Below are 25,803 nucleotides of genomic sequence, written 5' to 3' on the forward strand. Positions count from 1 at the left end.
TGTGAAGCCCTTTTTGTGCAATGCAATGATGACGGCACGTGTTTCCTTGCCAGTAACCATGGTTGACAGAGGAAGAACAATGATTCCAAGCACCACCCTCATTTTGAAGCTTAAAGTCTGTTATTCAAACTCAATCAGCATGACAGAGTGATCTCCAGCCTTGTCCTTGTCAACACTCACACCTGTGTTAACAAGGGAATCACTGACATGATGTCAGCTGGTCCTTTTGTGGTAGGGCTGAAATGCAGTGGAAATGTTTTCTGGGGATTCAGTTAATTTGCATGGCAAAGAGGGACTTTGCAATTAATCTGATCACTCTTCATAACATTCTGGAGTATATGCAAATTGCCATCATACAAACGGAGGCAGCAGACTTTGTGAAAATGTATATTTGTGTCATTCTCAAAACTTTTGGCCACGACTGTACAGTACTAAATCCATGTGTACACATCTTATCGTTTGTGTGGTGTGTGTCTATGTGTGTGTATGTGCCAATGTTTGTGTTGCTTCACAGTCCCCGCTGCTCCGTAAGGTGTTTTTTTTACTCTGTTTTTTAAAATCTAATTTTACTGCTTGCATCAGGAACTTGATGTGGAATAGAGTTCCATGTAGTCATGGCTCTAAGTAGTACTGTGTGCCTCCCAGTCTTTTCTGGACTTGGGGTCTGTGAAGAGACCTCTTGTGGCATGTCTTGTGGGTTATGAATGGGTGTCCAAGCTGTGTGCCAGTAGTTTAGACAGACAGCTTGGTGCATTCAACATGTCATTACCTCTCATAAATAAAAGTAGTGAAGAAGTCAATCTCTCCTCTACTTTCAGCTAGGAGTGATTGACATGCATATTATTAATATTAGCTCTCTTGTGTACATCCAAGGGCCAGCCGGGCTGCCCTGTTCTGAGCAAATTGCAATTTTCCTAAATCCTTCTTTGTGGCACCTGACCACACGACTGAACAATAGTCAAGGTGCGACAAAACTAGGGCGTGTAGGATCTGCCTTGTTAATAGTGTTGTTAAGAAGGCAGAGCATCGCTTTATTATAGACAGACTTCTCCCCATCTTAGTTACTACTGCATCAATATGTTTTGACCATGACAGTTTACAATCTAGGGTTACTCCAAGCAGTTTAGTCATCTCAACTTGTTCATTTCCACATTATTTAGTACAATATTTAGTTGAGGTTTAGGGTTTAGGGAGTGTTTTGTTCTAAATAAAATGTTTTTAGTTTTAGAAATATTTAGCGCTAACTTACTCCTTGCCACCCACTGAAACTAATTGCAGCTCTGTTAAGTGTTGCAGTCATTTCAGTCGCTGTAGTAGCTGAAGTGTATAGTGTTGAGTCATCCACATATATAGAAACTCTTGCTTTACTCAAAGTAAAGCATGTCATTTGTAAAAATGTAATTTTGATAAGACCAACTCAACCTTAAATGGTTTGAAAATGGTGGCATAAGATACCAGGCATTATTAAATTATGCCCCGTCTCAGTGCTACATGTAGTAATACTACAGAATAGTCTCTTCACTTTTGGTTTAAGTTTGACTGAACAGTATAAAAAAATCTAAATGAAGAAATCCCCATTTAAATCACTTAGTGTTGCAGCCCTAGGGTCATGGACAACTCATAAAGCAAATGTTGAACTTTTATTATTCAAAAACATAATGCCATCATACTGCCAGAAATGTGGAAAATATTGTGATAAGATATTTTGCCCATGTCACCCAGCCATATCCTACAATCTAATGTTGAACACAGATAAATACTCTGACTGATTTAGATTAATTTCGGTATCCACATGAAAGTGCAGTTCATGCTTCGGCTATGCACAATTACATTTCATTCCTTCCACATCAGGATATCCATTACTGAGTTCAAGGTCTAGATTGTTAGTGATAGACAGCTCATTTATTGGTTTGCTGCAGCTCCAGACAAGTAATCAAATGGATTCTGGTGAAAGGGGCAAAACAATAAACAAATAAAAATTCCAGTAATTATTAACCTAGTTTCATGGTTTTTGATGGCTGCTTTACATGGAACTATGACACACGTGAGAGACTGTTGAGACTTATCTTACTTTTGGACTTATTTCACATTAGTAGAATTCAATATTATTCCTGTCAGAAGCAAGCAGTGGATTCACCAAAGAAGCTTTGCAGTAGTGGCTTGTGCCAACACTGACGGTATTTTCATTGGACACCAAACCTGTGTTCGAAGTGCAATTTGTCCATTTTATCAACATAACATATTACCCTTAAAAGAGGACAAGTCACAAAAGTGCAGGTTAATGACTAACAAGGGTCCTTCTTGATGGCTGGTTGGACTCGGTTCCTTGGACCGATTTCTCCATGGTCATTTAACTAGTGGCATGTTAGTTAATCTGTAAATCATCAAGAATGTCTTAACCTCAAAAGCAGAAATTGAAAAGTGTATTGCGCTTGAAAACCATTATTTCTACAGAGGGACTTCACCTCTGTACAGGGGAGACTTGAGGTGTGTGAAGGGTTATGAATGGCATGAATAAATTGCAGCAAGATTGCAGCAAGTTGACACGGAAGGACAACTTTCGCTATTTATAGCCAAAAGCATTCAATGTTTAAAACCCAGGACGATTGAGGCACATGCAGAATCAGCTGAACACTCAAAGGTTATCGTGATAAGAGATGTAGCACTAAGCGCCACTGAATTTACCACTGTCATTAAATCTTGACTTAACTCAATCCTCCTGACACCAACAACTTTTCAAGAGACAGAGGTAGTCCAACAAATGTATGGCCTATTTGTTAGGGATGTAAGAATTCACCAATAAAGATGGGAATCCAGTTCTAATGTTTAAGATACCAGTGCATCGGTTCTTGGGACTCCAAACCAATACGATTGTAGTATGTGTCAGTCAGAAAACGTTCTATATTCCTATTGCTTTCCTCCTTCCTTCCGAAACCTCATTTTTTTATGGCTGAACTGGTGCGTCCTTAATTGCATATGTAACTGTGTGTAAGTGCGTATGACAGTAATTGATCTACAAGTAGTCTTGCATGCCAAGCAACCCCAATACCTGTCAATAGTTTTTGTAACAACTCTGCGCACAGTGCCCAGCTTCCCATGTTGTCCAACGAGAGGTAGGCCTATCCCTGATCAAATATTTGCTCATCTGTGCAGCACCTTCAGCATTCAAATGCTTGTAAAATGACTTGGGGAATATTTAATCATTGGCTTCAGTAGATAGGTGACAACCAATGTAATTTGCTGGGTTATTGTTATCAAATGTGCTGTAGAAAACGGTGGTTTACTGGAATAAAAGTAGGCTACTGGACAGACAACTGTTGGGGCTTACATCATTTATATTATTGTTGCACGGTACACTGAGTTTTGATAATAGAACATGAAAAACGTTTCGGTACTAGAATTTTTGTTACTTTCGGTACTTTTGTCAAATGTGTCTCGTCTCATCTACTGATTAAGAGAAGATCAAGTCTGTCTATCAGCACAGCCGAAGTCCCCTTATAGCGCGAGCGCACCATGCCTTCTCTGTCAGTGCCTGCTCCACTTTCTCATTGCTAGCTCCAGCCTGTCCTGAGGAACCACTGCACTCACTGGATGTCTGGGATGCATCCCCACTTATGCAGCACAGAAGTTGACACACTTGAATAATGCAACACATCGTTTAGAAAGGTTGAAACTGATAATTACTGTTCGCGAAACAATGCACATTACAGGCTAGAACACTTGACAATGCAATAAGATACTGGTAGCTTCAAGCTTTGTAGGGTAACGCTCCTTGCTAGCTTACAGCTGAAATGAACATCAATTCACTACCCTAGTACCTTATTTGTGTTAATGTCAACTATAACGCAAAATATTGATCATTTCAAAAATGATTCATCAAAAACTATTCATTCAGGGTTTAGAGTAGCAGAAGGGTGGGACTAAAAGCAAATAAGTTATCTTTTTTAATTTGTTTTTAAGTAAAATATACCGTGTCTGTAATATGTATATAGTACAAGCTGTACGTAGAAGCCTAAGTATCATTGTCCATTATTTTTCTCCAATAAGGGGAGGGGTGGTAGGATTATGGTAAAATAATAAAGGAAACATTTGTATTTTAAAGAAATATATATTTGGTATTGGAAATTATTCAGACAATTACATTGATAGAACCCATAATCTGCAATATTAATGCTGATCCACTCCAAAAATAACAAACAGACTGTGTGTGTGAGAATGACGTCATCGGTCTTAAAGATACACTTTTGTAAAAGAAGAGATTGCTTATTTTATGCAAATGGGGTTGATTAGCATAATAAAATAAGTCCCGAATGGAAGGGAAACTGATTGTTTTTCATCTGTAGCCTCATGAAATCAGCAAAAACAAGCACAATAACTCAATGAATGCACACACTCCTATTGCATATGCAGTCTCTTGTGTATTGTAAATAAGCCCAGGCTACATCTTGTTTTACCCAGCTTATCAATAAAGATGTATCATTCAAATAAACTATTACTATTAAGTTATATGTAGATAAATCAGTAAGAAAAAACAAAGTCTAATTGAAAGTATGATTGTATAATTGATTCATTAATGCATACATAAAAAATCAAACATGTAAATATAATGATATTGAACTCAAAAGATCTGTCTGGATCAAGTGCCATTCTGTGACTTGCTGAGGAGTCTTCTTCTTTGCTGCGGTATTGTTTTGGAATCGAGTATCGTGATGGTATCGTGATACTAAACCTGGTATCGAAGTAAAAATCCTGGTATCGTGACAATCATTTATTTTGCTCAGGGTCACCGTCATAAATTATTCTGGTAGTTTTGCAAGCCTCACAGCACAGAAGTTCCAAACGGTCAAAACCACTCACTTTTGAGAGGGGTAAAATCCAAACCCATCTAATATTCATTGGCTATGTCTCAATTTATTTTTAAGGTAACGATACATTATTAGCTCAAAACATTTCGGGCTCCTGAGCTCCATCAGCAGCAGATTTAGAATGGAAAATCACTGTCTTCATGCAAATGTTAGTATATCGAACCACATCATATCAAACTGAATTGTTCCGTTCCTCTGATCAAATTGCATCGCAAGGAATCGTTTCAACCGAAAATGCATTGTTCCTGTATCGTATTGGAGCCCAAGCATCTGGATGCAAATCATCATTGAAAGGGAAACACCCTACTGTTTATCTATTGCTCCCAGGCAACATCCTGAAGAGGACATAAAACAGGTTGCTAGCCACTAACCAAGTCCCGCCATCCAAGACACCACCAGTATATTAAATTCTTATTTGTACAGAGGATAATAAACAGCTCCACTCTTTTTATGACTGTTTCTTGAGGACAAGCACTTGATGGGCCATAAAAAGGCAATCACAAAACCTTATAAAACAGCAAGCACTTCACAGGCACAACGCTCACTGTGAGCAGTTACCTCCCTGTTAATGAACTTTTTGCTAGTGTCCCAACTTACAGATGAACACTGCTTTTAAACTTTTACAAATAATTTAACAGGTCATGAATTGTGAATGAATTGTGTGTGTGCCTGAGTGGTAATGCCCCCAAAAAAGTACAAATGAGTCTAGAAGTTCATGGTTTAGATCCATGTGACTGCCTATCCTGCATTCTTTCCTCCTGCTCTATATTATCCCCTGTTTTTGAATATATAAAAGAAAGAAGGGATTCTAGTCTCAACATGTAAAAATGTACACGTCAAAATGGCAAAAATGATGGAGCTTCATAAATTAGAGCCTATAAGCCTCCTCTGAATTATGGAAGGCAAAAAAATCTGGGAATTGTGTCTGGGAAATGTAATTAAATCAACCATCCTGACCCCCAATAATTATTTTGGGGGGCTTTTGAAATCCCATGGCTGGTATAATGCATTCTTTGTTTTCTAGACTAGATCCAGTTAAAGTTGAGCCTTAAGTCCACTGGCCCCTTCATCCAGTTACCGAGCTCACAGCACCAACTATCCCAAAGACAGAATACAACAGTCCCTTACTCTTCCTTCTTCTCACCCTATTCATCAGCACTGAACAGAATTGTTCCTGTAACCAAGAAAGTGAGGTAAGTAAACTAAAATGACTTATCGTCCCTTAACAGTCACTTCTGTCATGATGAAGTGCTTGGAGAGGCAAGTTAAGGCAAGTTAATCACCTCCACCTTACCTGACACCCTAGACTAACTACAATTTTACATATCGCCCAAACAGATCCACAGACGACGCAATAGCCAATGCACTGCACACTGCCCTATCCAATCTGGACAAGAGACATACATATGTAAGAATGCTGTTCATCGACCACAGCTCAGCCTTCAACACCATAGTGCCCTCCAAGCTCATCACAAAACTGTGCAACTGGATCCTGGACTTCCTGATGGGCCGATCCCAAATGGTGAAGGTAGGCAACAACACCACCACGCAGATCCGCAACACGAGGGAAACCCACATGGGTGCGTGCTTACGACCCTCCTGTACTTCCCGTTTACCCATGACAGCGTGGCCATGCATGTCTCAAACTCAACAACGAGACAGCGTACAGGGAGGAGGCGAAAGGCCTGGCGGAGTGGTGCCATGAAAATAACCTCTCCCTCAACGTCAAAACGAAGGAGCTGATCGTGGACTACAGGAGACAGCAGAGAGTGCACATCCACACCGACGGGGCCACATTAGAGAGGGTCAAAAGCTTCAAGTTCCTCAGCATGCACATTACTGACAACCGGAAATGGTTCCTTCACACAGACAACGTGGTGAAGGTGGCGCAACAGCGCCTCTTCAACCTGAGAATGCAGAAGAAATTCGGCCTGGCCCTTAAGACCCTCACAAACTTCTACAGATGCACCATTGAGACCATCCTGTCGGGCTGTATCACCACCTAGTAAAGCAATTGCACCATCCACAACCGCAGGGCTCTCCAGAGGGTGGTGCGGAAAGCCCAATGCATCACCGGCGGCACACTGCCTGCACTTCAGGACATTTACAAGCATCCGGTGTCACAGGAAGGCCAAGAAGATCATCAACTGAATTGGTCCACCCACACAGATAGCGTTGTGAAGAAGGCGCAGCAGCGCCTCTTCAACCTCAGGAGGCTGAAGAAATTTGGCTCGTCACCAAAAGCACTCACAAACTTCTACAGATGCACAATCGAGAGCATCCTGTCGGGCTGTATCACCGCCTGGTACGGCAACTTATCCGCACACAACCATAAGGCTCTCCAGAGGGTAGTGAGGTCTGCACAACGCATCACAGGAACACCTACACCACCCGATGTCACAAGAAGGCCATTAAGATCATCAAGGACAACAACCACCCGAGCCACTGCCTGTTCACTCCGCTATCATCCAGAAGGAGAGGCCAGTACAGGTGCATCAAAGCAGGGCCCGAGAGACTGAAAAACAGCTTATATCTCAAGGCCATCAGACTGTTAAACAGCCACCACTAACATAAAAAATATATCACTAGCCACTTTAAACAATGCCACTTAATATAATGTTTACATACCCTACATTACTCATCTCATATGTATATACTGTACTCAATACCATCTACTGCATCTTGCCTATGCCGTTCTGTACCATCACTCATTCATATATCTTTATGTACATATTCTTTATCCCTTTACACTTGTGTGTATAAGGTAGTAGTTGTGGAATTGTTAGGTTAGATTACTCGTTGGTTATTACTGCATTGTTGGAACTAGAAGCACAAGCATTTCACGACCCTCGCATTAACATCTGCTAACCATGTGTATGTGACAAATAAAATTGGATTTGATTCAGTGTTTTCCATGGATTACCCAGCCAAATAGGGCAGTGTTAGTCTTATCAGATGTTCTATAAAACACAGGAAAAACTGAATTTTGACTACACTTGCCCTTTAAAAGAATCCTGAGGAGGATTCACCATCTTCATCAAATGTTAAGAATTTATCTGCAATTAAATCATCAAAAAGCCAAATTTGGGAGCCAAATGAACAGCTTTCTTACCAATGCAATTCGGTAAGCTACTGACAAGTCACTCAATTGAAAGTCACTGTCTGGCAAGTCTCGATGGACTTCATATCGAAAATAAATTAGATCTTTAGTATACTTGTCCAGATGCGATACCGTGGCGATAACAACTTTGTATGATTTAATAAATTTTTATTTTACCTTTATTTAACCAGGTAGGCTAGTTGAGAACAAGTTCTCATTTACAATTGCGACCTGGCCAAGATAAAGCAAAGCAGTTTGACACATACAACGACACAGAGTTACTCATGGAGTAAAACAAACATACAGTCAATAATACAGATGTGAGCAAATGAGGTGAGATAAGGGAGGTAAAGGAAAAAAAAGGCCATGGTGGCAAAGTAAATACAATATAGCAAGTAAAACACTGGAATGGTAGATTTGCAGTGGAAGAATGTGCAAAGTAGAAATAAAAATAATGGGGTGCAAAGGAGCAAAATAAATAAATAAAATAAATACAGTGGGGAAAGAGGTAGCTGTTTGGGCTAAATTATAGGTGGGCTATGCACAGGTGCAGTAATCTGTGAGCTGTTCTGACAGTTGGTTCTTAAAGCTAGTGAGGGAGATAAGTGTTTCCAGTTTCAGAGATTTTTGTAGTTCGTTCCAGTCATTGGCAGCAGAGAACTGGAAGGAGAAGCGGCCAAAGAAATAATTGGTTTTGGGGGTGACCAGAGAGATATACCTGCTGGAGCGCGTGCTACAGGTGGGTGATGCTATGGTGACCAGCGAGCTGAGATAAGGGGGGACTTTACCTAGCAGGGTCTTGTAGATGACATGGAGCCAGTGGGTTTGGCGACGAGTATGAAGCGAGGGCCAGCCAACGAGAGCGTACAGGTCGCAATGGTGGGTAGTATATCGGGCTTTGGTGACAAAACGCATTGCACTGTGATAGACTGCATCCAATTTGTTGAGTAGGGTATTGGAGGCTATTTTGTAAATGACATCGCCGAAGTCGAGGATTGGTAGGATGGTCAGTTTTACAAGGGTATGTTTGGCAGCATGAGTGAAGGATGCTTTGTTGCGAAATTGGAAGCCAATTCTAGATTTAACTTTGGATTGGAGATGTTTGGTGTGGGTCTGGAAGGAGAGTTTACAGTCTAACCAGACACCTAGGTATTTGTAGTTGTCCACGTATTCTAAGTCAGAGCCGTCCAGAGTAGTGATGTTGGACAGGTGGGCAGGTGCAGGCAGCGATCGGTTGAAGAGCATGCATTTAGTTTTACTTGTATTTAAGAGCAATTGGAGGCCACGGAAGGAGAGTTGTATGGCATTGAAGCTTGCCTGGAGGGTTGTTAACACAGTGTCCAAAGAAGGGCCAGAAGTATACAGAATGGTGTCGTCTGCGTAGAGGTGGATCAGAGACTCACCAGCAGCAAGAGTGACATCATTGATATATACAGAGAAGAGAGTCGGTCCAAGAATTGAACCCTGTGGCACCCCCATAGAGACTGCCAGAGGTTCGGACAGCAGACCCTCCGATTTGACACACTGAACTCTATCAGAGAAGTAGTTGGTGAACCAGGCGAGGCAATCATTTGAGAAACCAAGGCTGTTGAGTCTGCCGATGAGGATGTGGTGATTGACAGAGTCGAAAGCCTTGGCCAGATCAATGAATACGGCTGCACAGTAATGTTTCTTATCGATGGCGGTTAAGATATCGTTTAGGACCTTGAGCGTGGCTGAGGTGCACCCATGACCAGCTCTGAAACCAGATTGCATAGCAGAGAAGGTATGGTGAGATTCAAAATGGTCGGTAATCTGGTTTGTTGACTTGGCTTTCGAAGACCTTAGAAAGGCAGGGTAGGATAGAAATAGGTCTATAGCAGTTTGGGTCAAGAGTGTCCCCCCCCCCCCCCCCTTTGAAGAGGGGGGAAACTATTTAAGATGGTTAGGAAGGCATTTAAAAAAAATAACCAGGCATCCTCTACTGACAGGATGAGATCAATATCCTTCCAGGATAGCCCGGCCAGGTCGATTAGAAAGGCCTGCTCGCTGAAGTGTTTCAGGGAGCGTTTGACAGTGATGAGTGGAGGTTGTTTGACCGCTGACCCATTACGGATGCAGGCAATGAGGCAGTGATCGCTGAGATCTTGGTTGAAGACAGCAGAGGTGTATTTAGAGGGCAAGTTGGTTAGGATGATATCTATGAGGGAGCCTGTGTTTAAGGCTTTGGGGGGGGGGGTACCTGGTAGGTTCATTGATAATTTGTGTGAGATTGAGGGCATCAAGCTTATACTTTATTCAGTCATTTCTACAGCTTTTATAAACTAGTCAAGCTTGCTGTCAATCAAAAAACTCTGTGGCTGCATATGAAACACGCCAGGGTCCAACGTTAACTTTTGTTTTGTCACTGGTCTGGTTGGCCAAAAATCTACTGGGCCAAATTCTGGCTAGCAGTGTTCACCCCTGTCCCTTCTTCTCTGGGGTTTATCAGCGGCTGGCAACTTGTGCATTAACGCCACCTACTGTACTGGAGTGCCCCCACCTCCCACCTGTCCTAACTTAAAATTTGACCAATATTAGTATAAAAGGGTTCCTGAATTGCAGGCCGCAATTGCACCCTTCTCCTATATTCATATATTAAAAGGATTAATTAGTATTAAAACGCTGTTTAGTATAATTAAGCAATGCATGTCATAACTATTCTTTAGAATTTTATTGTATTATTCATTTTTGTTTCTAAAGGAAGACATTGAGAATGACGCTGTCCCTTTAAGACAAACGTTCCAAAAGAGATATCAACATGGCTACCGTAGGCCAATAGAGTTGTCCTTTTATATTTTTTTCATTTAGCAGACTGTCAACAGTAGCCAGCATATTGCTAGTATGTTTACTTTTGTAAATCACTTTGCCTAAAAAGCTTAGCGAGTAGATTGATGGGCGGATCGTTTTAATCTGGACAGCTGACGTGTGATGGCATCAACTCATGTACTGCTCGAGAAGTTGTAACTCGCGGGAGCGTGGTGGTGCGTTAATGAACAGCCAAAAAATATTGCTTAAATTCAAATAGCATGACATTTACGCGTGTAGTCTTCAATGGTTATCTTTGGCAACAGAGCAGGTAAATGTTTATTTGGAATGCAAAAATCCACTGGCCAACATGTTTTTACCAGTGGTGTAAAGTACTTAAGTAAAAATACTTTTAAAGTACTACTTAAGTAGTTTGAGTATCTGTACTTTACCTTTTTTTTTTACTGCTTCACCACAACACTTCTTCGGAGGACAAATATCTTTGTTTTTTTACAGCTTTTCTGCTACATATACATACATTTTACATACATGGTACTTTATATAAAGAAGTCACATAACAATAAAACAAGCTCTTTAATCCCACCCTCAGCCCATCCCACCTGTCACCATAGAGCACCCACGTTTGGTTTCCATGTGCCATATATTTTTCCATTGTGCTGTGATGTTTCACTTATTTTAAACCTTTCTAGTCTCATAGTATCCACAGATTGTGAGCTAAAGATGAAAACCTTTCCTACCAGTATTATTAATTGACTGACTGTGGCTTTCCAAATCGCCCAACACTGCTATTTGTAAGGTACATTTTAAGTGCATGTTGTGATTTTTTAACCATTCCTGAACCTGTGACCAGAAACAAGCTTTACTTTACTATTTATATTTGACAACTTTTAATTTTACTTCACGACATGCCTAAAGAAAATTCTGTACTTTTTACTCCATAAATTGTACCTGACACCCAAAAAGTACTTGTTACATTTTGAATGCTTAGCAGCACAGGGAAATGGTCTAATTTACACACTTATCAAGAGAACATCCCTGGGTCATCCCCACTCTTAACTGACTTGCCTAGTTAAAAGGTTCAATAAAATAAAAAAAATGGTACCACTCAAGGATCTATGTACTTTGCTACATTCATATTTCCCTCGATCCTGACTAGTCTCCCAATCCCTGCTGCTGAAAAACATCCCCAAAGCATGATGCTGCCAACATCATGCTTCTCCGTAGGGATGGTGCCAGGTTTCCTCCAGAAGTGACGCTTGGCATTCAGGACAAAATAGTTTCATTTTGGTTTCATCAGACCAGAGAATCTTGTTTCTCATAGTCAGAGTCCCTTTGGTGCCTTTTGGCAAACTCCAAGTGGGCTGTCGCACTTTTTACTGAGGAGTGGCTTAAGTCTGGACACTCTACCATAAAGGCCTGATTGGTGTAGTGCTGCAGAGATGGTTGTCCTTCTGGAAGGTTCTGCCATCTCCACAGAGGAACTCTGGAGCTCTGCCAGAGTGGCCATCGGGTTCTTAGTCAGGTTCCCTGACCAATGCCCTTCTCCCCCAATTGCTCAGTTTAGCCGGGCGGCCAGCTCTAGGAAGAGTCTTGCTGGTTCTAAACGTCTTCAATTTAAGAATGATGGAGGCCGCATCCTGTGTGGCCCAGCGAACTAAGGCATTGCAGTGCTTGAGGCGTCACTACAGACCTGTGTCACAGTCGGCCTTGGCCGGGAGACCAATGAGGCGGTGCACAAGTGGCTAGAGTCGTTCGGGTTAGGGGAGGGTTTGGGCGTCTGGGATTTCCTTGTCCCATCGCACTCTAGCTACTCCTTGTGGCGGGCCGGGCGCCTGCAAGCAGACATCAGTCGCCAGCTGGAAGGTGTTTCCTCCGACACATTGGTGCGGCTGGCTTCCGGATTAAGTGAGCTGTTTATCAAGAAGCAGTGCAGCTTGACAGAGTCGTGTTTCGGAGGACGCTTGGTTCTTGACCTTCACAGCTCTCGAATCCATAGGGGAGTTGCAATGATGGGACAAGACTGTAACTACTAATAGACAGGTGTGTGCCTTTCCAAATCATGTCCAATCAATTGAATTTACCACAGGTGGACTCCAATCAAGTTGTACAAACATCAAGGATGCTCAATGGAAACAGGATCTCAATTTTCTAATAGAAAAGGTATCTGTTTTTTATTTTTAATACATTTCCTAACTATTTTTTTTTTACTGTTTTTGCATTGTCATTATGCCGTACTGTGTGTAGATTGATGAGGAAAATGTTTTTAATCCATTTTAGAATAACGCTGAAAAATGTGGAAAAGTCAAGGGGTCTGAATACGTTCCCGAATGCACTGTGTGTATGTATGTATGTATGTATGTATGTATGTATGTATGTATGTATGTATGTATGTATGTATGTATGTATGTGCACACACAACCAGTCAAAAGTTTGGACACACTTACTAATTACATGTTTTTCTGTATTTTTACTATTTTCTATATTGTAGAATAATAGCGAAGACATCAAAACTATGAAATAATACATATGGAATGATGTAGTTACCGAAAAAGTGTTAAACAAATCGAAATATATTTTATATTTGAGATTCTTCAAAGTAGCCACCCTTTGCCTTGATGGCAGCTTTAAATTCACTCAACCAGCTTCACGAGGCAGTCACCTGGAATACATTTCAATTAACAGTTAATTTGTGGAATTTCTTTCCTTCTTAATGCATTTGGGCCAATCAGTTATGTTGTGACAAGGTAAGGGTGGTATACAGAATATAGCCCTATTTGGTAAAAGACCAAGTCCATATTATATTAACAACAGCTCAAATAAGTAAAGAGAAACGCCAGTCCATCATTACTTTAAGACATGAAGGTAAGTCAATGCGGAAAATTTCAAGAACTTTGAAAGTTTCTTCAAGTGTAGTTGTTAAAAAAAAGCGCTATGATGAAACTGCCTCTCACGACGAGGACCGCTCATTAGAGTTAACTGCACCTCAGACTGCATCCCAAATAAATGCTTCAGAGTTCAAGTAACAGACACATCTCAACATCAACTGTTCAGAGGAAACTGCGTGAATCAGGCCTTCATGGTCGAATTGCTGCAAAGAAACCACTACTAAAGGTCACCAATATGAAGAAGAGACTTGCTTGGGCCAAGAAACACGAGCAATGGACATTCGACTGGTGGAAATCTGTCCTTTGGTCAAATGAGTCCATATTTAAGAGTTTTGGCTCCGACCGCCGTGTCTTTGTTAGACGCAGAGTAGGTGAATGGATGATCTCCGCTTGTGTGGTTTCCACCATGAAGCATGGAGGAGAAGGTGTGATGGTGTGGGGTGCTATGCTGGTGACACTGTCAGTGATTTATTCAGAATTCAAGGCGTACTTAACCAGCATTACTACCACAGCATTCTGAAGCGATACGCCATCCCATCTGTTTTGCGCTTAGTCGGACTATCATTTGTTTTTCAACAGGACAATGACCCAACCCACATCCAGGCTGTGTAAGGGCTATTTGACCAAGAAGGAGTGTGATTGAGTGCTGCATCAGATGACCTGGCCTCCATAATCACCTGACCTCAACCCAATTGAGATGGTTTGGGATGAGTTGGATCGCAGAGTGAAGGAAAAGCAGCCAACAAGTGCTCAGTATATGTGAGAACTCCTTCAAGACTGTTGGAAAAGCATTCCAGGTGAAGCTGGTTGAGAGAATGTGTGCAAAGCTGTCATCAAGGCAAAGGGTGGTTACCTTGAAGAATCTCAAATATAAAATATGTTGATTTGTTTAACACCTTTTTGGTTACTACATGATTCAATAACTGTCTTCACTATTATTCTACAATGTAAAAAAAATAGCAAAAATAAAGAAAAACCCTTGAATGAGTAGGTGTGTCCAAACTATTGACTGGTACTGTATGTATGTATATATAAATACAATTACATTTTTGGGGGATTGTGTGTTTAGTGATTTATTTTATTTTTTATTATTGCTAGTTATTATTGGGGCGGCAGGGTAGCCTAGTGGTTAGAGCATTGGACTAGTAACCGAAAGGTTGCAAGTTCAAATCCCCGAGCTGACAAGGTACAACATCTGTCGTTCTGCCCCTGAACAGGCAGTTAACCCACTGTTCCTAGGCCGTCATTGAAAATAAGAATTAGTTCTTAACTGACTTGCCTAGTAAAATAAAGGTAAAATACAAAATAAATACAAAATTACTGCATTGTTGGAGCTAGAAACACAAGCATTTTGCTGCACCTGCGATAATATCTGCACATCTGTGTACACGACCAATAAACTACGATTTGATTTTTAAAAAGTACCATGGGTGGGGGAGGAGGTATGGAGCATGCATGCATATACCATTTTACTCCACAGCCAGAAGGGGAGAGACAGAAGGGTGTGGGTTAAAGATATGGGTGTAGGTGTTTTAAATCAGCCTAATTCCTCAGCATATGTGGAGCAGAGAGGGGGACATGTTAAGACATGTGCTGTGTTTTTGGCCAGAGGCATTCAGGAGATAGAGAATACTATCCATGCCTTCAAACCCAACCACAGCTGTCATTTTATAATAATCCCTCACCTGACCTCGTTTTTTAAAATACATTTTTCAGTGTCAGAATGTGTTTTAATACTGTTGCTTCGATGTCATTCTCTTCCTGATGGCATTCAAACAGAAAGCAAAACCGACAGAAAACATTGTTTCGGCAACTTCTTCCATCTCAAAGAAAACCATGAAGATAATGCATGGATTTTACAATAGACTTGAAAGTTTCAAGGAAGGGAGTTGCAATATTCTCTCTCTCAAACTGTCTTCATCTATAAATATAATGTCTACATCCACATCCCTGACAAAAACTGAGCCAAGTCATCAAAACACGAGGCAACTGACAGGGACTTGAGGATAACAACAAAATATGTCATAGAGGGGTTGTCAAATCACCCCACGTAATTATGGGCTGTTGACTTTGGTCATTTGAGCACAGCACACTTCTGACAGAGGCCATGCATGGAGTTCAATGACACTACACCTACTTTGCTGCGGGAGCATTATCATTTGTACAGGGAGTCAAATCTTTGCCCTTGGAACAACACTGTGTACGAAAACTTATAAAGACACAAAGGTTATAGATTGGCCTACAGTACACACCCAGACATATTGGCACATTATATCACTGCTCCAGAAAAGGATATATCTATAACGTGCTTCTACACCTGCATTGCTTGCTGTTTGGGGTTTTAGGCTGGGTTTCTGTACACCACTTTGAGATATCAGCTGATGTACGAAGGGCTATATAAATACATTTGATTTGATTTGATGATTAACACAGAGGCACCATAATCTAAACAACATAAATGCAACTTAACCAGGTCACAAAACAGGTTATAGCCTGTTTTATAGCAAAAGCAAAAGAGGGCCTGGACACTATTTTACATAAAACCAATGAAGCCAAATTAGACAGACAAGTCTATGTGGAGAAAACAACCCATAGTGAAATGTACACTCAAATCAAATTTGATTGGTCGCGTACATATATTTTGCAAATGTTATCGTGGTTGTAGCTAAATGCTTATGTTCCTAGCTCCAAAAGTGTAGTTATACCTAACAACACAAATGCAAAAAATGTAAATAAAGGGATTAAGAAATATAGAAATATTGGAACGAGCCATATCAGAGTCCGGAATATCAATATGTAATGTTAGTTTGTATAGACATTTTGGATGGTGTATGAATAGAAAAGATGTGTACAGCAGTAGTTCTAAAGGATGAGCCTTGACTTGAATACAGTAAATATATATATATATAGATGAAGTGGGTAAAACAGCATGTAAACATGATTAAAGTGACCAGTATTTAATGACTGTGTACATGGGGCAGCAGGTCTCTAAAGTGCAGGTTTGAGTACCAGTACACAGTGCACTAAGACAAATACAAGTAGCCACAAAGCAGGATACATATGCGATCAATTTGAGTGGGATAGGTTCTACAGTTGTGTGTAATCTTATTCAAATATATCTGCATTTGACTGGTCAACAATGGTCCCATCAGGTCCCATCTTTACATATCAGATTGGTTCGTAAGTGGAGTCAGGAATCACACCTGATTTAGGGTCAGATACGAGCTGTTCGCTGAAGGGGTACTGAGTTGAGGATAAGGTTGGGATGAGCTGATTCTAGATCTGTGGTAAATTGCAACTTCAAGATGAAATACAATTTTGCAAAGACAGGCTGTAATTAATTGATGAAGTGAGCATAATGACAGGTGTTTATCCAGTGAACTTGCAGGTTGACTCAATACATTTAGGCACTAGGCACCTAATATCTAATTCCCAACTGGTACACAGGCCAGGTGTGCACTCTTCTGATAATAAATATACAATGACATTGGCAGGATTATGGCTTTATGAACTAGATTCCGTTACATAAACATTTTGATCACTCCTCAGGACGTTTGAAGACAAATGCCATTCAAGCATAGATGTCTAGTATTTAGTTAAATGCACGAATCAATCTTCAAAGGTTACTTGTTCTTATACAGGTACAAATTAATATACTAAATTAAAATATCCAACAGCAAATGAGGGATTGTTGTCATACAGTAAGTGAATGACGCACCCAGAACTGTGACTTTTAGGCTACTCAAAACAACACCATATAACACAGCTAATTACCACTATTAGTGCAATCTCGCAATCAGCGTGAATGACATTTCGACCAATAAAATATTCTGAAATTATTATCATCATACCTCCAAAATCTTGTCCAAGTCATCTTTGGTGAGACAGGGGTAGTCTTCTAGTATTTTATCCCTTTGTGCATTGTACTGTTTTGCAGCAAGTTTCCAATTCGGTTCCTCGAGAACTTGGAATATTGCTGCCCCGATGGACAGATAAAAAATAATCGCAGAAGTCAATAGAGGACCTTTATCCACCATACTTACAATGGCTCAACTTTTAAATTCGCGGGAGAGGGGTCCCAATTTAAAAGTGTAAGTGTTGTACCAAGCACATGCTCAACAGTCTTTTGGGGCGGCTTGACTTTTATTCCTTACGAGTCTTTTGAAAAACTTGTCGAAAATAACTCTGGTAACATTTGCTCTGGTGCAAATAATCAGAAAGTGTACATAAATGTATCCGAACTGGGCGAATATGAACCCTTTGCTGAAATGTCAACACAGATGCGTGTTTATTCGGTGCAGCAGTTTGCTCTCCACGTGCGCTGCTCTGTTTGCAAATGATTACCGGCTACGGAGATGCCTAGGCTACTACTGAAACTTGTGGGGGAGTGGAGAAACGCACAAAAAGATCCGCCCATTAGAATAGGCTCTTCTAGTCACTAGTCTGGGGGTGGGGGTTCTGCTGGTAATGCCCGTTCCTCCTGCATAAATTGACTGCATTACTTTATATTTCGCGTTCCAGTTTTCATTTGCAGCTGACTTTCGCTTCGGCTTGCCAGTTCATTATTGTGGTGAAATGTTTTTCCTTCAACTAATTTATTCAGTGCGTTCAATGACGTGGGCCAACCAAGGCGTTTGCCAGGGATAAATAAACATTATTATTTTATCATTTCGAGGCCACATAACTTTATTTTTCCCAGAAGGAAGTTGTGGCATTCAGATATTAAACACATAACATTTCACACATGACAAATCCAAGAACATTGTGCAACAATAATGGCATTAATTACAAGGAAGCTATCATTGTTGTTATCATTGCAGAGGCCTATACAAAAATATTTTACTATGTCTGGCAGCGGAGGCAAAAGTACCCAATTGTCATACTTGAGTAAAAGTAAAGATACTTTAGTAGAATGTGACTCATGTAAAAGTGAAAGTCACTCAGTAAAATACTACTTTAGTAAAAGTCTACAAGTATTTTTTTATTGAACTTTTATTTAATTAGACAAGTCAGTTAAGAACAAATTCGTACTTACAATGACGGCCTACAACTGCATGCAGTCGTGAGGGAGACAAATATTTTAGTTCCTAGGTTAGGGACCTTCATTTTGAATAAATCTAACAAATGTGAGTTGTTAGAATATATAACGGATAACAGTTTCTATGAAGTACATATGTTCTTTTCACCAAATACTTTATGTACCCATACCAAATGTAACATATCATACTAATTTGAGTGTTCCAGATTTACATTTACAATGTTACGTCTAGTCTATGAGACCAGACTGAGTAGGTCTGTGACATTGCATGTTGTCATTATTGGCAAATTAATACTCTTAATTACACCAGGAAAATTCTGGCTTATAAAATGTCCATCCATGCCTTTTACCAGTTCTGAATACCAGTAATACAAAGAGGTCTGATGGGGTCAATTGAGCCAAAATATGAATTCTACTTATCACGTAGCAGTCAGAACAATGGCCAACATAAACCCCCGAACGCAACACAAGCAACATGTGACTATCCTCTCACTTCTACGGTAAACCACAATGGAAACAGAAGCAATGAATATGAACCTCTCTAAAGGATGTTTCGTTTGGAGTCGAATGCCAGAGCTGTGAATCAGTAGTGGAGTCAAAATAAAACATCTACTGTAGACTCGACTCATTTATCGAGTCTGACTACGACTGTCTGATAAAGCACTTTTGATAATCCATCTGAAGCCTTTAAAATAGTTTTGTGACCCATCAAGTAAACAAATACATTTTCCTAACCACAACACAATCAAATAAATTTTGTAAAGCTCTTTTTTACAACAATTGTCACAAAGTGTGTGACCCACCAACAAAGCAATTCTTCCAACCACCCCACACACACAAGTTGTGCTTTATTAACCCAGACTAGACCACCACACAGTTTTTAGCTGCCCTCCTAGTAATTAGCTGCAACCCATTGGTCGGTCTCCAACCCACTAAGAAACACTGTCCTAGACAACACATGACAACACAAGCTCCATGTCACCACCCACCCACAGTTAGGTGCTTGTCCCATTGGACTTAAAAGTAGTGCACTGTATAGGGAATCGGGAACCGTTTGAGACACAGCCCCCTCTTCACTTGCTGTCCTGACTAAGAGCATATGTCAGATAAAGAGGAAAACAAACGCAGGGCACTGTTAGGATGTGGCTTCCCTTCTCAGGACAAAGTGGATGTTGTCGTGACCACGAACCTGAGGGATGCAGGCCCTTGTTTGTAACCTTGTTATTGTATCTGCCTTTCAGGCCAAGAAAGGTGTGGGGGAAGGAAGCATTGTGAGATGGACGTCTTTATCTTAAGCCCTTGTGTATTAAACACAGCCTTCCTTTCATGTTGAACCTCCCAGCTTGGCCCTCTGTTCTCTCTCTCTCTCTCTCTCTCTCTCTCTCTCTCTCTCTCTCTCTCTCTCTTCGTGTGTGCGTGTGCATGTACGCATGTGTATGTGTGTTTTGCCCTTCCACTAATACCACTCACTCCAGCCATTACTCCGTGCCCGTCCTCCCCAATGAAGGTTCCACTAACCTCCTGCGATACAGTGTTTATTTTATTTAATTTTTTATTTACCTTGTTTACAACAAAGGAGTGAAACAGGCTTATATTTTGGGTTCTGGTGGGGTACGACAGTTGAACTAGGTTCGTGAGGCATCTATAAGTTATATTCTAGGAAAATCAATGTGTACTATATCATTAATTTACACATCTATAAATGGATGTAGCAACAGCAGATTGACCCTTTAAATTCATGGAGGCTTTTTCAATTCATTCCCCTTCACTGATGCTCACGTGTTACAGGTGAACATGATCAGGTTATCTGGTCATCAAGTTAAACTGTTATAACATCATCTTTGTGGCTCGGTTGGTAGAGCATGGTGCTTACATCAGAGTCAAAGGTTCAATCCCTGTTAGGATGCTTCCTATGAAAATGTATGCAGACGTTACTGTAAATTGCTTTGGATAGAAGTGTCTGCTTAATGGAATATGCACTGCTCAAAAAAATCAAGGGAACACTTAAACAACACAATGTAACTCCAAGTCAATCACACTTCTGTGAAATCAAACGGTCCACTTAGGAAGCAACACTGATTGACAATAAATGTCACATGCTATTGTGCAAATGGGTTGGACAACAGTTGGAAATTATAGGCAATTAGCAAGACACCCCCAATAAAGGAGTGGTTCTGTAGGTGGTGACCACAGACCACTTCTCAGTTCCTATGCTTCCTGGCTGATGTTTTGGTCACTTTTGAATGCTGGCGGCGCTATCACTCTAGTGGTAGCATGAGACGGAGTCTACAACCCACACGAGTGGCTCAGGTAGTGCAGCTCATCCAGGATGGCACATCAATGCGAGCTGTGGCAAGAAGGTTTGCTGTGTCTGTCAGCGTAGTGTCCAGAGCATGGAGGCACTACCAGGAGACAGGCCAATACATCAGGAGACGTGAAGGAGGCCGTAGGAGGGCAACAACCCAGCAGCAGGACCGCTACCTCCGACTTTGTGCAAGGAGGAGCACTGACAGAGCTCTGCAAAATTACCTCCAGCAGGCCACAAATGTGCATGTGTCTGCTCAAACGGTCAGAAACAGACTCCATGAGGGTGGTATGAGGGCCCGACATCCACAGGTGGGGGTTGTGCTTACAGCCCAACACCGTGCAGGACGTTTGGCATTTGCCAGAGAACACCAAGATTGGCAAATTCGCCACTGGCGCCCTGTACTCTTCACAGATGAAAGCAGGTTCACACTGAGCATATGTGACAGACGTGACAGAGTCTGGAGACGCCGTGGAGAACGTTCTGCTGCCTGCAACATCCTCCAGCATGACCGGTTTGGCGGTGGGTCAGTCATGGTGTTGGGTGGCATTTCTTTGGGGGGCCGCACAGCCCTCCATGTGCTCGCCAGAGGTAGCCTGACTGCCATTAGGTACTGAGATGAGATCCTCAGACCCCTTGTGACCATATGCTGGTGCAGTTGGCCCTGGGTTCCTCCTAATGCAAGACAATGCTAGACCTCATGTGGCTGGAGTGTGTCAGCAGTTCCTGCAAGAGGAAGGCATTGATGCTATGGACTGGCCCGCCCGTTCCCCAGATCTGAATCCAATTGAGCACATCTGGGACATCATGTCTCACTCCATCCACCAACGCCACGATGCACCACAGACTGTCCAGGAGTTGGTGGATGCTTTAGTCCAGGTCTGGGAGGAGATCCCTCAGGAGACCATCCGCCACCTCATCAGGAGCATGCCCAGGCGTTGTAGGGAGGTCATACAGGCACGGGGAGGCCACACACACTACTGAGCCTCATTTAGACTTGTTTTAAGGACATTACATCAAAGTTGGATCAGCCTGTAGTGTGGTTTCCATTGATCATTTTTGTGTGATTTTGTTGTCAGCACATTCAACTATGTAAAGAAAAAAGTATTTAATTAGAATATTTCATTCATTCAGATCTAGGATGTGTTATTTTAGTGTTCCCTTTATTTTTTTGAGCATATATATATATATATATATATATATATATATATATATATATACATATTTATTTTTTATATTTGCGGTAAAATTTCACAACTCGTAGTACAAAACTCAAAACAGATCATCAAAAAGGCTGTTTTTTCCTAACTTTAAGCACATTTTCAATTGACTAAAGACAACACACAAAATCACACAGTAACTTTTTCACCAAACCTTATCAGTGTTTCATCTAGAAATACCTTTCACATTGCAGTGCTCACAATACTTTTCATATGATTCTCTTCTCTTTTGTTAAAACACATTTGACCATAATTGAATCCAACTGCGCTTAATGGTTAATCACTTAACCGTTTAGTAAACCTATACATTTTAAACTGGTTTGTCTACTACATATGGCTTTTGAGAACTACAGAAATAAAAGGTGTGTTTGTAAAGTATAAACATCTAAATTACATGGATGATACATGATAACCGTACATAATGCCTACTCCATATTGCTAATTGATTTCACATGGTGGTAACCACAACTGGTCACCATATAAAAGTGTGTGTGAACACTTGCAATTTTCTTTCAACATGGAGCAGGATAGACAGCAAGGGAGAGCAAGCAATCAAAGAGCTCATGGACAAGGGGCCCATCAGGGAGGTGGGCATTGGCTCCATCAAAAATTTCTAAGAGGTGGGAATGGCCCCCGTCAAAAAGGTGGACATGGGCCCTGTCAAAGAGGTGGACATCAGAGGGAGGCAGACGGCAGGGAACTGTTGTGTCTAATAGTCTGGGCCATCGTCGTTGACCATGTGGTAAATAGAGGCCTTACCATGGCAGAAGCTGCCAGATTAGTTCACCACAATCTGAAAAAAATCAGCTGTCAATTTGATGGTGAGAACATTTCACCAAGAAAACCTGTAGGTCTGCAGGAAATGCACTATGCTTTACATTACAATAAATGACATTGTAATGCATGTAAATTCACAACTGTCACGCCCTGATATGTTGCACCTATCTTTGTCCTTGTCTTCACCCCCCTCCAGGTGTCGCCCATCTTCCCCATTATCGCCCGTGTACTTACACCTGTGTTTTTCTGTTTATCTGTTGCCAGTTCGTCTTGTCAAGCTTACCAGCATTTGTCCTGTCAGCTCCACCCCCCCCTCCCTCCAGACTCTCTCGCCCTCCTGATTTTTGACCCTTGCCTGTCCTGACCCTGAACCCAGACGCCTGACCACTCTGCCTGCCCCTGAGCCTGCCTGCTGTCCTGTACCTTTGCCCCTATCTGGTTTTCCGACCTCTGCCTGACCTGACCCTGAACCCAGACGCCTGACCACTCTGCCTTCCCCTGAGCCTGCCTGCCGTCCTGTACCTTTGCCTCTGTTGCTGTAATAAATACTGTTAGCCTCGACACGGTCTGCATCTGGGTCTTACTTTATCTTGATAGTCATGGCCAGTTCGTACTGACTCAGCAGACCCGGGCCAGCTGCGCGATGCCATCTCCTCCCAAGGAGCCACCATCAGGCAGCACGAGGAACTGCTTCGTGGCCTTATGGAGAGGGTCCAAACGTTGGCTGAACGCCATGACCGGGCATTGGACGGTTTGCAGGAGCAGTTCTGTGGGTTGTCTGGGAGGCTGCCTACCATGGTGGTAGCCCCGCAGTAACCCTGAGTAACCCTGGCCATATCCGTTCTCCGGGAGCAAAGTTTCCCGGAGGCTAATCTAGCTTCGGCAGGGCTCCTGCAGTGTGGCTGACTATGCGGTGGATTTCCGCACGTTGGCCGTAGAGAGTGCTTTGAACCAGGAAGCACTGTTCGATATGTTCCTGCACAGCGTCTCGGAGGAGGTCAAGGACGAGCTTGCTGCGCGGGAGTTAGAAACAGATCTCGATTCCCTCATTGCTTTGACCATCCGACTCGATGGGTGACTACGGGAATGACAGAGGGAGAGAATTCGATTTCACTCGCACGCCCAGGGATTCCACCTTGCCTCCGAGTCCCCCGTACCCTTTGTATACACCCCACCTTTCATATGTCCTGTATAAAGCCCGTGCCTCAGTCCCTTGTCTTCCATTTCCAGGCCAACACCTCCTCCTCGAGTGTTCAGGTACAGCACTATATACTGTTACTGTTTGATGCACATGCTTCTTCACAAAATCATATTGGAACTATACTGTAAAAAGAACTAAACAAAATATATGTTTGGATGGTTATGGTGCTGTGAACCATCACAAGTATATCTTTGTTGATGAAGCTGGCTTCAACCTGGCCAAAACTCGGCACCGTGGGTGGAACCTCATCGGCCAACGTGCAACCCCCCAAGTTCCTGGACAACTTGAGGGAAACATGTGCACAGCTATGGTTCAGACATGGTTTCGGGCCCATCCCCAATTTGTGACCCTATATAGCATGGAGGTGGAAGGTGTATCGCCATCCCCATGAGCATGCCACCATCCTTCTGTTCATGGATTAGGTCATAGCTGTGGGAAGTAGGAGTGCTGACTGTAAAGGATGTCTTCATTGATCACACCTTTTGATTACACATTGGATAGATATTATGGAAATGATATATTCTGTCAATTGTGTTGGGTAATGTCAGACCTAATGTGAACTGCACTGTAGCATATTACTTCAGCACTTCTAAGGGCTATTGGATTAAATGGTAATTAAAATGATTACATTAAACTATATTGTTTTGGTGATTAAAACAATATGCTCATTACATTTCACAAACTTATTTTGACTCAATGGTTGTGGAGAGAGGTTTTGAATGAAAGACTGGCTGCGTTACAAGTGTGACCAGTTTGGAGATTTGTACTAAGAAAAAGTTATCCCAAAGTCCGTCAGTAGAATGTTTGACCACAGCCAACTGAATGTCTGAATAAAAATGTTTTCTATTAATTATACACAAGATTTACTTCCATTTTTAAACAATTTTCTGTGTTTATGAAGATGCATTCATATCCAGAGTGTGTCTTGTGTGAACAAGACATTATGCATTGATTTAAGTTATACTGTTATGGATTTCCCAATACTGTTAAACGAGATGGCTAGATCAATTGCAATGAAAGTTGTCAGGATTATCGCTTTTGTTTCTGTCTCAAATGTATCTCAATACAATTCATTAGATGTTACATTCGTCTACAGTTTGCAGATGACCTAGTGAAAGTCTTCACACCCTTTGCAGTTTTCATAATTTGCTTTAAGTCAAAATATAACAAATGTGTTACATTGGGATTTGTTTTCCACTGATCTGCACAATAGTGACCATGAATTACTGTAAGTCTTATGCAAGCCCAATATGAATATAATGGCAGTGAATTTACTGTTGTGCCTCGTCTCTTACAAAAGCTTTCCAGAACCTGCAAACTGCTTTTTATACTGTTCAACATACCTTGTGTCAATTGAAGCGTATCCTCAATACTGACAAAACTAAACTAATGGTGTTTTCTAAAGCAAGAAATAGACCTCTGAACATTTCACCTGTTACTACCTGTCAAGGCAAGGAGATTGAGGTTGTAACCTCATATAAATATCTTGGAATTTTAATTGATAAAGGCCTCTCTTTTAAATTGCATATTCAACAACTTACAAAACAATTGAAGCTGAAATTGGGATTTTATTTGAGGAATAAGGCCTGTTTCACTTTTGAAGCCAGAGGGAGGCTAGTATCAGC

The 25,803-nt window shown here is 41.5% G+C and overlaps 1 protein-coding gene across 1 annotated transcript in view; it reads right to left on the minus strand.

The window, feature by feature from the left end:
• Positions 1–18,008, minus strand: part of kcnk5a (potassium channel, subfamily K, member 5a) — a 64,867-nt gene extending 46,859 nt beyond the window's left edge. Inside the window, exon 1 of the mRNA XM_020489409.2 lies at positions 17,489–18,008. Coding sequence (XP_020344998.1) covers positions 17,489–17,674 — 186 coding nt within the window. The 5' untranslated portion in view covers positions 17,675–18,008. The remainder of the gene's footprint in view (positions 1–17,488) is intronic.
• Positions 18,009–25,803: the final 7,795 nt, after the last annotated feature.

This window comes from Oncorhynchus kisutch, linkage group LG8 (assembly GCF_002021735.2).
Source record: "Oncorhynchus kisutch isolate 150728-3 linkage group LG8, Okis_V2, whole genome shotgun sequence".
Classification (NCBI taxonomy): Eukaryota; Metazoa; Chordata; class Actinopteri; order Salmoniformes; family Salmonidae; genus Oncorhynchus; species Oncorhynchus kisutch.